Here is a 14,985-nt window from a genome sequence, read left to right as displayed (position 1 = left end):
GGCCATATCCTCTTTAGCCCTCTCTGAAATATTAAATATGGCCTTTGGCCACCCAAAAGTTACCTTCATTTGGCTTAATATAATGATATGGGTTTCCCATACCAAGTACTAGCTGCATTCTCAGAATAAGTGCTGGGCTGGGGCAAATCATCAACCCACTGTTTGCATTTTAAGTTTGTATTTCCCCCTGGTGTGGTTGTTTTACTGTTTTATTGTTGTATCAATTTATATTTTTAATCCATTATTATTTCTTTAATTAATATTTATTGAATAATATTGAATAAATAAATTGAACTACCCAACCCAGTTTTAGCCTAGTCTTGTATATTTCATAAATACAGCCAGGGAATTGAACAGAAGAAACAGAACTACCCCATCTTCCACTGCTTCCACTAATGGAAATGTACAGTTGGATCCCTTTCCTGGATGATAAGCATAATGTAATCCAGAAATCACAATTCTTTCAATATTTGAAGGATCAAGTAAGGGTTTACCATATACTTAAATGCTATAGCAGTGAAATTCATAATTAATAGAAATAAGACAAGTTAAATTGTATTGGTAGGCAACTGACATAATCAAATCAGAAACAGAAAAGCTTTAGCTGTGAGTAATAGAAGGTAGCTTTGTTGAGATATGGCATTATTTTATTAGCTGCAGAACTAAAAATTGGACTGAAGCTTCTCAACAATTAAGAATGAAACCCATTGTTTCCTAGACAGCATACGAGGGACCCCAGAACTGGTGAATCTGTCTACCTGCAGAAAGGGAGGTTCTCAGATGAAGAAACAATATGAGATCTCTTCCTTCTTGTAGGATGCTCTACATCAAAAGCTGGACAGATCAAGTCTCATAGTGTGGAGGGTCAATTCTTACATAGCTCTTTCTCCACACTCCCTCCCAAGTTCTCTTCCTGCCAGAGAGAACTAAGCAAGCTTTGGGGTCTGACAGCTCCTCTGCGTAGGCATTCATGGGATGGGGGGGTGGGGGTTGGAGGAGGGGGCAAGTAATGAAAGATGTTGCAGCCTCAAAATGTCTACAAGCTCTGTCTATAAACAAGAAATTGAACCTTGGCCACATGAAATCACATTGTCCACTCTTTCTTTTCCATTGATAAAGCAATTTTTTCCCTCCCAGGACCCAAAGTTTAGGAGGGTGAAGCAAGGGTTACTTTTAATGGGAAACAAAGCCACAGCGACAAAAAGCTAGTTTTGCAATGGTTTCCACACTGTACCACAGATGAACCAAAAATAATTTCTATGGTCTTTTACAGACTGTTGACACTGTGCAAACAGAGGTCTGGAGTTGTGGAAATACTGTTTTCAGGAACTTGTGGGCAACTAATTCAAGTGATCCTGTGTTCTTTTGTGCTAATGAAAGCCTGCTAGGAAAAGAGTGAATCTTATGGTTGCTGAAAATATGAAATGGTACGTCTAAAAATACTGGGAGCATTAGATCACTTGATATCTGAAGGTGCTTTATTCCTCTTTAAAATCAGAACAAATTCTATCCTGAATACAGACAGCACAGCCAAGTTTGGGGGAAGACTGTTGAGAGATCAATGGCTTTTCTCCAGCTTTAAATACGCATAGCTACCATTTATTTTCTAGATTCTCAACAAGTTTACTTTTTGACCCAAATTTGGCACTCTCATGGCTTCAATTGACTATGCAATTGCTTAGAGATCTCATAGAGGGCATCTCATTAGATCTTTGATTCCATTATCATGAGGGATTTGGGGTTCACCATGGAATTTGTGATAGTATTTCAGAATATTGCTGCTTATTTCTGGCATAAAGGTCAGAGTACAGATGTGACAGGCAGCATCTCATCTTCATTCTGGGGTGCTACATAGTCCTCCTCTTCCATGGAGTCTGTGGAGGCTTTCCCAAATGGAAGGGGGCATAAGATTTCACCCACACTGCCCAACACATCCTTCCACAGGAGGTGTCTCCCAACCCTGCAGAGCATTTTATTTGAAACATAAGAGCCCTGGCAATAGCCTACTCATCTGCACAACTTTGGATCCACCCTGTTCTTCATCAGCATTCTAAAACTCACTACCTGAATTTTAAACTGAAAATGTATGCTGGTGAATGTAGAAAGAAAAATCTGTCTTTACCTAAATCACTTTTTCAAAATGCCTGTTCTACATTAGAGGAATTCCATTAATGATTTTGTGCCATTATAACTGATGCAGGAGGTGATGCCTCCCTAGAGTGCTTCCCCCCTCCCCCCCAGTATCTGTTTCCTGTTATCCATCATTTATATCAATATGTCTTTGCTCTTTTTTCCTGTACAAGGTAGTAGCCATGAGAGTCGGAAATAATTCAAGAGTTATTTGCTTTAATTCTCTTCCAAGATTTTTAAAGAAATTGGAGCTGTTATTGTACTAATGGTTGCATCTTACTATTAAGGATGCTTATTTGTGACTGTTATTTCTTGCATTATGATCACAAAATTCACCGATAGAAGCATAATACAATTATAGGTAGTCTTTATGCAGCAACCATGTTTAGTTGTTCCGTTGTAGCCTAATGCTAACTTTAATGTTTCCTTACCCCAGATAGCAAACTTTGCTTATCAGGACTAAGTAGTTCAAAAAGTCACTTTACATGCAAAATCTTCAAAACCTTCAGGCTATGATCATGACATTTTTACTGAGCATGCAAATATCGAGATAAGCCTTGCATATTATGTCAGCATGTTACTTTTAGGAGCCATGCAAGTTACTGTTTTTTCAGGGTGTTTGTTCCCATCAGGAGAGGCTTGAGAGTTTTCTTGGCAAGATTTTTGGAAGTGGCTTGCCCTTGCCTCCTTCCTAGGGCTGAGAGAAGTGACTGGCCCAAAGTCACCCAGCTGGCTTTGTGGCTAAGGTGGGACTAGAATTCACAGTCTCCCAGTGTCTAGCCTGGTGCTTTAACTACTACACTAAACTGGGTCTACTGTATATTGCTATACTAGCTCCATGCTAATTAATCTTTCCCAATTGGGTACTTATTTTCTTATGATAAGAAAATGCAGGATCAGGCTAACAAAGATTCTGTCTTACCTAAGAATGTTCAGTCCCAGCAAACTATGAAATCATTCCCATTTTTTTCTTGAATGGTTAAGCCACTGATTTGGTGGCCAGAAAGGCTTTTTGTACTTTTAAAAGATCTCTTTTGGGATAATGCAGCACTAAAAGGTCCAAACAAATACTAATCTATGAAAAACTAGAGGGCTGCAGCCTGGAGTCATCAGCTATCTAGCTAATCATTAAGTACGTGCATGGAAAAGAGCAAGTTTTAATCAATTCTAAATCCTGAATCTGCTTTTCTTTAGCTACTTTGCCTGATCTCTCCCACAGAAATGCAGGAGTTTCAAAGAATCGCATGAGAGAAGTTGACAAGTATAAAGTGAAAAGTATAACTCTGCTTGGCTAATTTTACAACCCAACTGTAAAGAGGTCAAAGAGTTATTTGAGAATTATTCACCCTTTCCCTGTCTAAAATAAAAACTGTTACTATGATAGTCCTGGTTCATCTGCTTTAGATGGGAGCCCAAACCACTAGTTAAAGGATAATTATCCAATCTGAACTTTCTGCCCTTCTAAATTCCAAGGACATTAAATGTTAAGTTTATAAGATCTGGCTTTAGTTTGTTCCCCCCAAATCCCCAAACTGCCAAGGAACAAAGAATTTCAGGATATACATAGCATCATAGGACAACTAAATGAACATAAAAAGTAACCTCCAGAAAAGGAAATGGACTGGGGGCACTTTGAAATATTGCATCTCTGATTGGTTAACACATGGGTCAGGATCAACTGCAAGAATGCCAAGAATATAAATGGCACCTTTGGGAGAAGTGGGCATGCCAGTTCTGGAAGATCCCATACAAAGTGACACCTATGTCCAGAGTAGTTTCTGCACGACTGGGGGAAAACTATCACATCCAGGAGAGGAAAAAGTGTGTCCTGAGTTCAAGCAGGATGTCAAAAACACCTCTTACTTTTGTAGGATATGTAATCAGACTTAGCAACACTTTTGCGAATACTCAAGATGATGCCAAATTAAGGGGAGGGTCTTGTATAGATACTGATAGTAGCAAAAGTTGTGCTGTTGCTTCCTACTGGTATATGCAGATACAGGTAGTCCTTGGTTAATCACTGCCTCATTCAGTGACAGTTTGAATTTATGACAGTGCTGAAAAAGTAGATTTACGACCGGTCCTTGAACTTATGGCTGTTGCAGTCCCATGATCATATGATCGCCATTGCAACCTTCACAGCTGGCTTCTGACTGGCAAAGTCAGTGGGGAAGCCAGCAGGAAGTCACAAGTCATAGTCATGCAACATCGCGCTTTATGACTGCAGGTGATTCGCTTAACCACAGCAGAATTGATGTCATAAAACTGGCGCAGTCACGTTTCACTTAATTACCGTGTTGCTTAGCGATGGAGTTGCCAGTCCCAATTGTGGTTGTTAAGGGAAGACTACCTGTACACCTCTAATAAATTAATAAAAACTAGAATAACCTATTTCTGGGTGGCTGATTTGTAAATTATGTGCAAGGGAATATTTTCAGCCATTTTTTAATTTAGATCCTGAGAAGAAAATTAAATTAATGCTTGATCTGGCTAGGGATTTCAGAACTGGAGCTGAATGGCTTTGATGGCCATAAAATGGCTTGAGGAATGTTAGATGTTTAATTCTAAATACCTAAATCATCTTAAACCTCTAAACGGGATTTAAATTAAGGTTTTCCAGGTGCACCAAGTAAATTCTAGAGAGCAATCACAGAGAACAGTGTCTTGATCTTTTTGCCTGAGATGGAATTGAACCACTTTTAGGCAAGTGCCTTTTGCCATGTATTAACTGCTTCCTTATGTCTCTGATGTCATGACACAGGTGTTTTTTCCTAGTTCTTGTTGAATCTATTTCATTTGTCTGTGGACCTGGACAACTGTTTTATGTTATGCTCCCTTTTGCAGGGAGGTTGCCTGAAAAAAGCAAAGTAAGAATATAGAAGGCAAGTAAATGTAAAGTAGCATGTGAGAGTATTCATGGACTGTTCTGCTTCATGCACTGAAGTTGTCAATGCGAGCTGAGATTCTACGTTATAATGCAACAGCCATTACTAGCATCATTCTGGCGGCTTGAGTTGGTTTGCTGAGCTTTGGTGTTTGTGCGCACATTGGGCATTACATCACAGGCTATGCTAAATTGTAGAGTCTGGACATTAGGGCTTTTGTTCTTTTTGCCCTTCTTGTGTTCCCACTTTACAATAATCACTCAAAGATTTTGAAGGGGGCTGTTTTGTTCTGAAGTTGGAAACCAAAAACACACTTTCCCTTTTGGGCGTACCCCTAGGAAAAATTCCTTAAGGAAGAGATTGTCATGAAGCGAAAAGGATTCTCCCTATCTTCCTTCCCCTCATTAAAATTGCCTTTTCCAATAAGCATGTTAAACCACACCTTTCTGCCTCTCTTTAGACCACATCATCCCTCCCAGGATTTCTGTAATGAGCAACCCTAGAAAAGAAGCTGGGTTAAACCAAATAATAATTTAAAAAAAATTGTAAGCCTAAAATATTATTTCATAATTATTTGTGGGGAGCAGATATATGACATTGCTGCTGTCTGGAAAACACTGAGAACACCCTCAGAAGTTTGTTTTCTTTGTCTGTAATTATTTAGGAATGACAAATCTAAGAACAATAAAGACTAAGATTAAATAATAGATTTTGGGTTACAAGAATACTTCAGAACAGTATATATTTAGGATCCTGATTAATTTATTTTACAAAATAAGGAACAAAATGGCATGATTTTAAGCATTTGTGCATTCATCCATTATAATTAAGCAAAATGATAATGAATAATTGTTTCAGTGTTTAAAACTCAGTTCAGCGTATTTGGTATTATTATGCAGACACAGTAAACAGAAAACAGTAACTAAGCTAAGCGATTAATATTTAATGTATTTTAAAAATCTATACATTCATTTAGTTTAAACCATGAAATTAAAGCTCACAAAGTATATGAAAAATGGAAAAAGTATCTTTTTTTACATTGTTATTTTGAATTAGAAAGTTCAGGACATATTCTATATTGCTGATCTGCCCAGATCTATTGTTCTCTATCCAACTGGGCTTAGAACAGTATATGTGGGCAGATACCAAACTGAGTAACAAAACTGAGAATGGCATGCATACTTCTCCCACTACTTTACTGCATGTAATAGCTGCACCCCATCTCCCTCCCAGTCATACCACATTCACATTTGATACGGGAGGGATTCATTCTGATGACCAGACCTGGTGTTTTATTTAGTTCTAATGTCTTTAAGCATCTCTTCAGATACCAACAGGTGTGTTTCAGATATTAGTTGCGTATCAACAAGCACTGGTAATTTTAGATTTCCACAAGATGTATGATGCATTTGTCAGTTGGATTACGATTTGTCAATAGTCCAAAGGAACAAAAAGCATAAACAAATTTAAAATTCAAGACTAACAGAAACTAACTTAAATGGCATTCAAATGACTTCACAGTTTTATAGCATATACTCAAAAAATAGCTCTTTTTAATTTTTCTTTCATAAAATTAGCTCTTGTGCCTATGTACAAATGAACTTAACCAAATATCAGTCAGATTTGCAGAAATTCCAAATCCTGTTTTATATTACTTCTCCTTTCAATATTGGCAAAGGTGAACTTTTCCAAGAATAAAGTCAGAACCAAAAGTGGCATTTTCACAGTTTTACACTGGACGCTTTAACCTTCAGGACTGCAGGCTGTCAACCATAATAGAGCGATGGCTCATCATCACTTATATCTGAATCATCTTCGTCCACTTCACCTTCAATGACTGATTTTTTTCCTTTGCAGCATGACACAATTAATCCAATCAAGAAAACCTGTGAATTTACATTAACACACCGTATTACTGGAGGTCAGCTGAGGGATGTAACAAATTTATGCAAGGCAATCTTGCCATGATGCACATACTATAAGTATAGTAACACTAGAACACTAAGTTGTATTTATAATCATCTTCAAATACGATTACTTACTGCAATAAAGGCCCAATTGCCAAAGTAGTATGCAGCACTGAAGAACCAAAATTTGTGTAGAAACAGGTATGTCCGAGTAACAGTGCACTGATCTGGAAAAAAAAAAGCAGCAAAGAATTGCTCTTAAATTTTAAAATGGATTTTAAAAAGGTCGTAATACTTCCAATTATACATGGATTCTCTTTTTCAAAAGGACAGTGAATTACAGCTGAAATTACTGCCAATACTTAGTTATCAAATACCATTCATTTTTCAAACTGAAAGGATGAAAAAGGATCCATAAACACAAGTGTATACACATGACAGTTTGTCAAAATCTACATTTATTAAACTCATTTTTTTCAAAATAGCATGTCTTGCAATTTTATATCTGAAATCCATATATGCTGAAAAAGCCCACCCTTTTTTCTCAACAGAATGTCTATGTGTGCATGTTAAAAAAAATGGACATTGTTGGCAAACTGCAGTAAGGCTTAGCCACTTCTCACAGGCAAGGCCTTGTTCTTCTACCATTTCATTTAGGAGGATAGTATCAGTAGAGTCAACTTACTTCACTGACCCTACTTTCTTAGTCCTCCAGAAGATTTCAGAATGCAGTTTATATATGAAGTAACAATTCTCATAAGCTAGCTAAGAAATAAGTACACAAATACACATTTGTTCTCAAACACACAGATCCACAGTACAGAATTTAATAGTTAAGATGCAATTTTATAATTTCAATATCAGAACTTGATTATACTTATATAGGTCTACTTATATGGGACATGACTGCTCTTTTCTTATATTGGAATTGTCAAATGCACATAGCCAGATCTTTTCTACGGGGTTCAAACCCTCTACTGGGAATTGAACTCATGGAGCACTGAGCTTTAGATTACTGTATACAGTGCATTAGCATTAGGAGCTATCCAGGCCCTGGCAGCATGGCAGGAAGGGATATGTAGAATCTGTCAGAATGGTATCTATACAATCCACCTTCCCTTAAGGTCTCAGAGAAGTACAGATTTTACATTAAGTCATGCTCCTGCATATAAGGTTTTACATGATTTCCACCAACATTTGGGGGGGGTGGATTTCTCAAACTAATGCACTATATATGGTCATCTAAAGTGCAATGGTCTATGAGTTCAATTCCTGGCGGAGGGTTTGAACCTGACAGAAAAGACCTGGTTGCATACATCTGATGAATCCCAATATAGGACCAAATGGGTCACATACTGCCTTCTGGTGGTCTATATAAATAACAACACTACAAAAGATATGTGGGTTAGTGACTATTTGAAGTTACAGCAGCACTGAACAAATGGTACTTATGTCTGGACCCCGAAGTTACAGCTGTTGCAGTGCCCCTGCGGTCACGTGATCAAAATTTGGGTGCTTGGCAGCCCACCCACACTTAAAACCACAGGAGCACTTCAACTCCCCCCAGGTGCCTATCTCCCCCTGACAGGGCTGGGGTGGGCTAGATGGCTGCAGCTTCACACCATGCTGTTGGACAGAGCTGGGGTGGCTGGGGCTTTGTGCCATGGTGGTGGGCTGGGCTGGGGCAGCAGGGGTTTTGCACTGTAGTGCTAGGCCAGGATGGGGTGGCTGCAGCTTCCCGGGGTGGCTGGGGCTTTGTGCCACGATGCTGGGCCAGACTGGGGTACATGGCAGGGTGCAGGGTGGCCAAAAGGGCAGAGGTGGGGGGAATAGGTGCTGGGGGGAGTCGAAGGGGAGGCAGTCCCTTATCTTGGAAGAACTGAGGCTCGGGGCTGGGTGGGACCAAGCCAGGAATGGCTTGGATTGGGGTGGGTCCTTGGTTGACAACCGGTGGGACTAGGTTAACAATGGCAACAGGGAGTGCTGAATTGCCATTGCTAAGCAATGCAGTCACATGATGTCAGGCTTTACGACCGCATAGCTTAGTGACAGAAATTCTGGTCTCAACTGCTGTTGTAACTCAAGGATTACCTGTAAGCTGTGTAAAAATAGAGAATTCCCTCCCCTCCAAGACGGGAAAGGTGGAAGTCACCTAAACCTTGTTCATGGAGATCTGACATAATCTAACATTCATATCTCCCTTTCTGAAAGCTTAAGGGAAGGTGGACTGTATATATAGCATTCTGATAGATTCAGAACTTGTTTATCTTGTTGTCTACTTCAAGCCTCAAGAAAAAACAAAGCACCCATTCCCCCCTCATCCATACCCCATCCCAAATTACTCATTTGTTTTCACTTTCACAAGCCACCATTGATATCCAGAATTAGCACTAGATTTAGCCACCTGCATCACTTACAATCTACTTTCATAAAATCACAGAGCTGGAAGATATCTTAGAGATCAACTACTCTAACTCCCCGATTATGTTAACAATCTTTTGGCATTATTCCTTAATACTATCTTCATGAGTTGCTGCAGCCTCAGCTTTCTCCATAGCCTCTTGTTAGTCATTCCAAATACAGGTAGTCCTCATTTAGCAACTGCCTCGTTTAGCGACCATTTGCAGTTACGACAATGATGAAAAAGTAACTTTACAACAAATCCTTGCATTTACAATCTTTGCAGGTCTGTAAAGCAAAGGAAAGCTGAAGTTAAGATCATAAGCACAGTTGTGGTTTCACTTAGTGAATGTTTCACTTAACGACTTGATGGTTGATGGTCCCAAATGTGGTTGCTAAACAAGGACTACCTGTATTTAGTACCCTTATGCTTCAAGCAAATCCTACCTGACTTTTTCATGTTCTAAAATACTTTTACCTATCTGGGAAAAGAAAAAAAGCTTGCTTTAGTATCAACAAGGCAAATCAAGAGCAACTTGCTTTTGAGATTCTTAGAGTCATTATGAGTGCACACAACAAAAGCAAGAAAGCATGGTCCAAGTGAATCTTCAATATGCTCTATTAAATGAGGAACATGACTCAGAAATCCAAATTAGCTCTGAGAGACATATAAGGTTGAGAGAGAATGACTGGGCTAAGATCACAGACAGAGTTTTGTATTTGGGAATTGGAATGTGCTTCTCCATGATTTCTATGGATTATACTGAGCTTGATTTTCAAGTACCATCACACGAAAAAAATAATTAAACTACTTAAAAGAGCCAATATAAATCAATACAAAGGAGCCAGACAAAAAATAATCTTCCTTTAATTTAGCCTGGGATCATTCCCTCTTGCGCATCTTGCTGCAATTCATAGAATCAAAGGAAGAGTGGAAAGGTCCTTTGGAGATCATCTAGTCCAACACCTTGCCCAGTGCAACAATCTCCACTATGGCTTCTCCAACAGATGACTATTCAAATTCTGTTTAAACATTCCCACTGAAGGACAGTCCACCACTCCTAAGGCAGTGTGTTCCTTCGTTGAGCCGTTCTTACTTTAGGAATATTTCCTGATGTTCAACAAAATCTACTTCCTTGTAATTTAAACTCATTGTTTTCTGTCCTGTCTTCTGGAACAACTCTGAACACTTCTGCACATGACGGCACTTCAGATAATGTGAAGACAGCTATTATGTCTCCCTAGGGTTTTCTGTACTCCAGGCTAAACATACTCAACAACTCCAACTGTTCTTTGTAGGTTTTTACGCCCAGGCCCCTTATCTTTGCTGCTCTCCTCTGGACCCACTCTTCTACAGCTCCAGTTTGATAACTGCTTCTCTCCAGCCTGTATTACTTTCCTTGTTTTGGCTGGTCTGCCAGACCCTACAAGCCATCTTCATAGAACAAACATCCAGAGCATCCACTCCCACAATGAAGTATCTTGTGTGTTAAGCTGTTGACAACATTAAATGCTTATGTTGATCAGAAACCTACGTGTTTCAGAAAGAAATCTGTCATAGTACATAATACTATGTCAGGTTCTTTCATTTTCCTCTACGAATTAGCAAAGAAGAAAATCAGCTTGATTATCTGTTACACTTTCACTTAAACAATGAAGAGCAACGAACTGTTGCCATGGGAATATAGTGCACCCACACTACTGATGCGATGAGAGAATGTCCTGTAAAGCCTGACAAAAATATTCTAAGGTCTTCTGTTCCTTACCCTTATCAAGATATAATATTTTAAAGAGCCATTTAGCTGGCTTGAACACATACTAGAGATTATATACAACACAGACATAACAGAGCAGTATTAAAAGAAAGATTCTATGACAGATTTCTCAAGAGAATATCTCAAATGAGTAAGTAAAGTGCAAATGTTTCCCAGACAAGCTGGATTTAGGGAAAGCAAAAACCTATGCTGGATATGGGTAGCAATCTCAGCAAGATGCAAAACAATGTTGGGGCGCCATTAATATTTTATCAAGCAGTGTTGGTCTAAGAATAAAGTCAAAGAATCTAAAGTTAAGGAACAAATTCAAGAGGCTAATTATCTATATGCTATTTTCTTTTAAATTATAGGATAAAACTACAAAGAATCACTGGTGAATATTGTTGACACCTTGCTTTTAGAAACAATTTAAAATCAAACGGATTTCAGTACTGAAGATGCCATTCCAAACTTCTTTCAGAGACCTTGTGAAAAAGGTAGAATCTCTTTCAAGTCAATCTCTAAGTACTAATCAGTTTGGATTCTGCTTCAGCCCAAACAAGGATGGCTAGCTGCTGCCATTTGTAAAACCATTCTTAAAGACAGGAAGTTCTTATACTGATCCTAAGTCATGAAAATATTGCAAGCTAAATATGTTTTTAGTTTCCTTATTTCAGTGATGAGGCATGTTGGAAATGTACTGCAGGAATACCAAGTACTTTTTAATCTTGAAACACATATATAATTGCTAAGAATGATTTTAGCATAATTTTTCTTTAACAGTGACCTCAGACTGCAAGACTGACTAACATAGAATATATGAAATGATATCATAGTATTTTATATTTCACAACGTACTATCTGACTTTCTACATACCAAATAACATTAAGTAATTAATATGATACAGGTCATCCTCACTTACCGACAGTAATTAGAACCGGGAACTGTCACTAAGCAACCTGTCATAAGGCATTACATCACATGACCACACTGACTTAAAATGGCAGTTCTGGCAGCCCCAGCTATCGGCATTAGGCGAATCCCGCACAGTTGCAGTGTCCTGTGGTCATGTAATCACCATTTGCGACCTCCTGCCGGCTTCCCCACTGACTTTGCTTGTCAGAAGCTGGCAGTGAAGGTCACAAATGGCGATCACGTGACTGTAGGACATTGCAACATTGTGACTGCAAGCCAGTTGCCAAATGCCCAAATCGTGATCACATGACTGTGGGGATGCTGTGACGGCTGCAACCATGAGGACCTGTCATAAGTACTCCTCGTAAGTACCCCTCGTTCAGCGCCGTCATAACTTTGAACAGTTGCTGAACGAATGGATGTAAAACGAGGACTACCTGTAAAAATTACAGAATGCATTTGGGCTTCATTCAAAGATCCAATGACATTTTAAAAAACAAAGTGGGTATTCCCAAGCATTCAACCAAACCTTTCCCTGAGGACAAATGGCCAATTACATAATTAAGAATAAAGTTATTCTGAATTGCAAGTATTTGCAACAAAGATATATATTTCACTCACCAAGGGCATTAACTTCTAATTCACCCAGCCTCAAGACCTCATTACTCTACTTCCCAAGGTTAGGGATTGTATCTTATGCCAACTGGCCTCATATCAAACATGGAAGTGCCCTAACATAATTCAAACAAAAACTTACTCTTTTAAAAAAATCTCACAGCATAAAAATAAAAACTAAGAATACTTGCTGTGGAACTGTCCAGACATGCCTGACATTATATACTGAACTAGGTCAGGCTATTAGGTTACACCAAATAAAATCCCCTCTTTGCCAATCATTTAGATGATCCCTTAAGACATTTCTGTTTCACCAACCCTTTAGCTTGCTTTACTTTTTTTCTTATAAATGGAGTTCTTTTTGCTGTTCTTATTATTAAATGCAGACCCCGCTTTTCTGCTTATATAACAATTCAAGATATATTATATGCAATATATAATACAAAATTTTAAATATGACAGTAAAGTCAATAAATTAAAGTTAAGCAGTAAAATAATTAACAATTAAGAACTTGGGGAAAGAGAGGTGTTTTTTGTTGTTGTTTATTCGTTTAGTCGCTTCTGACTCTTCGTGACTTCATGGACCAGCCCACGCCAGAGCTTCCTGTCAGTCGTCAACACCCCCAGCTCCCCCAGGGACGGGTCCGTCACCTCTAGAATATCATCCATCCACCTTGCCCTTGGTCAGCCCCTCTTCCTTTTGCCCTCCACTCTCCCTAGCATCAGCATCTTCTCCAGGCTGTCCTGTCTTCTCATTATGTGGCCAAAGTATTTCAGTTTTGCCTTTAATATCATTCCCTCAAGTGAGCAGTCTGGCTTTATTTCCTCAAGGATGGACTGGTTTGATCTTCTTGCAGTCCAAGGCACTCTCAGAATTTTCCTCCAACACCACAGTTCAAAAGCAGCGATCTTCCTTCGCTCAGCCTTCCTTATGGTCCAGCTCTCGCAGCCATATGTTACTACAGGGAACATCATTGCTTTAACTATGTGGACCTTTGTTGTCAGCGTGATGTCTCTGCTCTTAACTATTTTATCGAGATTGGTCATTGCTCTTCTCCCAAGGATTAAGTGTCTTCTGATTTCCTGACTGCAGTCAGCATCTGCAGTAACCTTTGCACCTAGGAATGCAAAGTCTTTCACTGCTTCTACATTTTCTCCCTCTATTTGCCAGTTATCAATCAAGCTGGTTGCCATAATCTTGGTTTTTTTGAGGTTTAGCTGCAAGCCAGCTTTTGCACTTTCTTCTTTCACCTTCATCATAAGGCTCCTCAGTTCCTCTTTGCTTTCAGCCATCAAAGTGGTATCATCTGCATATCTGAGATTGTTAATGTTTCTTCCAGAGATTTTAACTCCAGCCTTGGATTCCTCAAGCCCAGCTTGTTGCATGATGTGTTCTGCATACAAGTTGAATAGGTAGGGTGAGAGTGTGCAGCCTTGCCGTACTCCTTTCCCAATCTTAAACCAGTCCGTTGTTCCGTGGTCTGTTCTTACTGTTGCTACTTGGTCGTTATACAGATTCTTCAGGAGGCAGACAAGATGACTTGGTATCCCCATACCACTAAGAACTTGCCACAATTTGTTATGGTCCACACAGTCAAAGGCTTTAGAATAGTCAATAAAACAGAAATAGATGTTTTTCTGAAACTCCCTGGCTTTTTCCATTATCCAGCGGATATTGGCAATTTGGTCCCTAGTTCCTCTGCCTTTTCTAAACCCAGCTTGTACATCTGGCAATTCTCGCTCTATGAACTGCTGAAGTCTACCTTGCAGGATCTTGAGCATTACCTTACTGGCATGTGAAATGAGTGCCACTGTTCGATAGTTTGAACATTCTTTAGTGTTTCCCTTTTTTGGTATGGGGATATAAGTTGATTTTTTCCAATCTGATGGCCATTCTTGTGTTTTCCAAATTTGCTGGCATATAGCATGCATTACCTTGACAGCATCATCTTGCAAGATTTTGAACAGTTCAGCTGGGATGCCGTCGTCTCCTGCTGCCTTGTTATTAGCAATGCTTCTTAAGGCCCACTCAACCTCACCGTCAAAGCTATCCCCGATATTGTTATCCTTCCTATACAGGTCTTCTGTATATTCTTGCCACCTTTTCTTGATCTCTTCTTCTTCTGTTAGGTCCTTGCCATCTTTGTTTTTAATCATACCCATTTTGGCCTGGAATTTACCTCCGATGTTTCTAATTTTCTGGAAGAGGTCTCTTGTCCTTCCTATTCTATTGTCTTCTTCCACTTCCGTGCATTGCTTGTTTAAAAATAATTCCTTATCTCTTCTGGCTAACCTCTGGAATTTTGCATTTAATTGGGCATATCCCCCCCTATCACTGTTGCCTTTTGCTTTCCTTCTTTCTTGGGCTACTTCTAGTG

General features: G+C 39.2%; 1 protein-coding gene and 1 non-coding gene across 2 annotated transcripts in view; both read right to left on the bottom strand.

Annotated features, from left to right (window-relative positions):
* Positions 1 to 5,759: 5,759 nt before the first annotated feature.
* Positions 5,760 to 14,985, bottom strand: part of LMBRD1 (LMBR1 domain containing 1) — a 73,265-nt gene continuing 64,039 nt past the window's right edge. Inside the window, exons 15-16 of the mRNA XM_063313160.1 lie at positions 7,058 to 7,149; positions 5,760 to 6,901 (exon numbers count right to left, since the gene is read on the bottom strand). Coding sequence (XP_063169230.1) covers positions 6,782 to 6,901; positions 7,058 to 7,149 — 212 coding nt within the window. The 3' untranslated portion in view covers positions 5,760 to 6,781. The remainder of the gene's footprint in view (positions 6,902 to 7,057; positions 7,150 to 14,985) is intronic.
* On the bottom strand, positions 7,506 to 7,637 carry LOC134488693 (small Cajal body-specific RNA 15). Its single transcript, XR_010067012.1, has one exon. It is a non-coding gene; the product is annotated as a small Cajal body-specific RNA 15 (non-coding RNA).

The sequence above is a fragment of the Candoia aspera genome, chromosome 1, assembly GCF_035149785.1.
Source record: "Candoia aspera isolate rCanAsp1 chromosome 1, rCanAsp1.hap2, whole genome shotgun sequence".
NCBI classification, from domain to species: domain Eukaryota; kingdom Metazoa; phylum Chordata; class Lepidosauria; order Squamata; family Boidae; genus Candoia; species Candoia aspera.
Note: the sequence above shows the minus strand (reverse complement) of the source record. Positions and strands in the feature narration are given on the sequence as shown.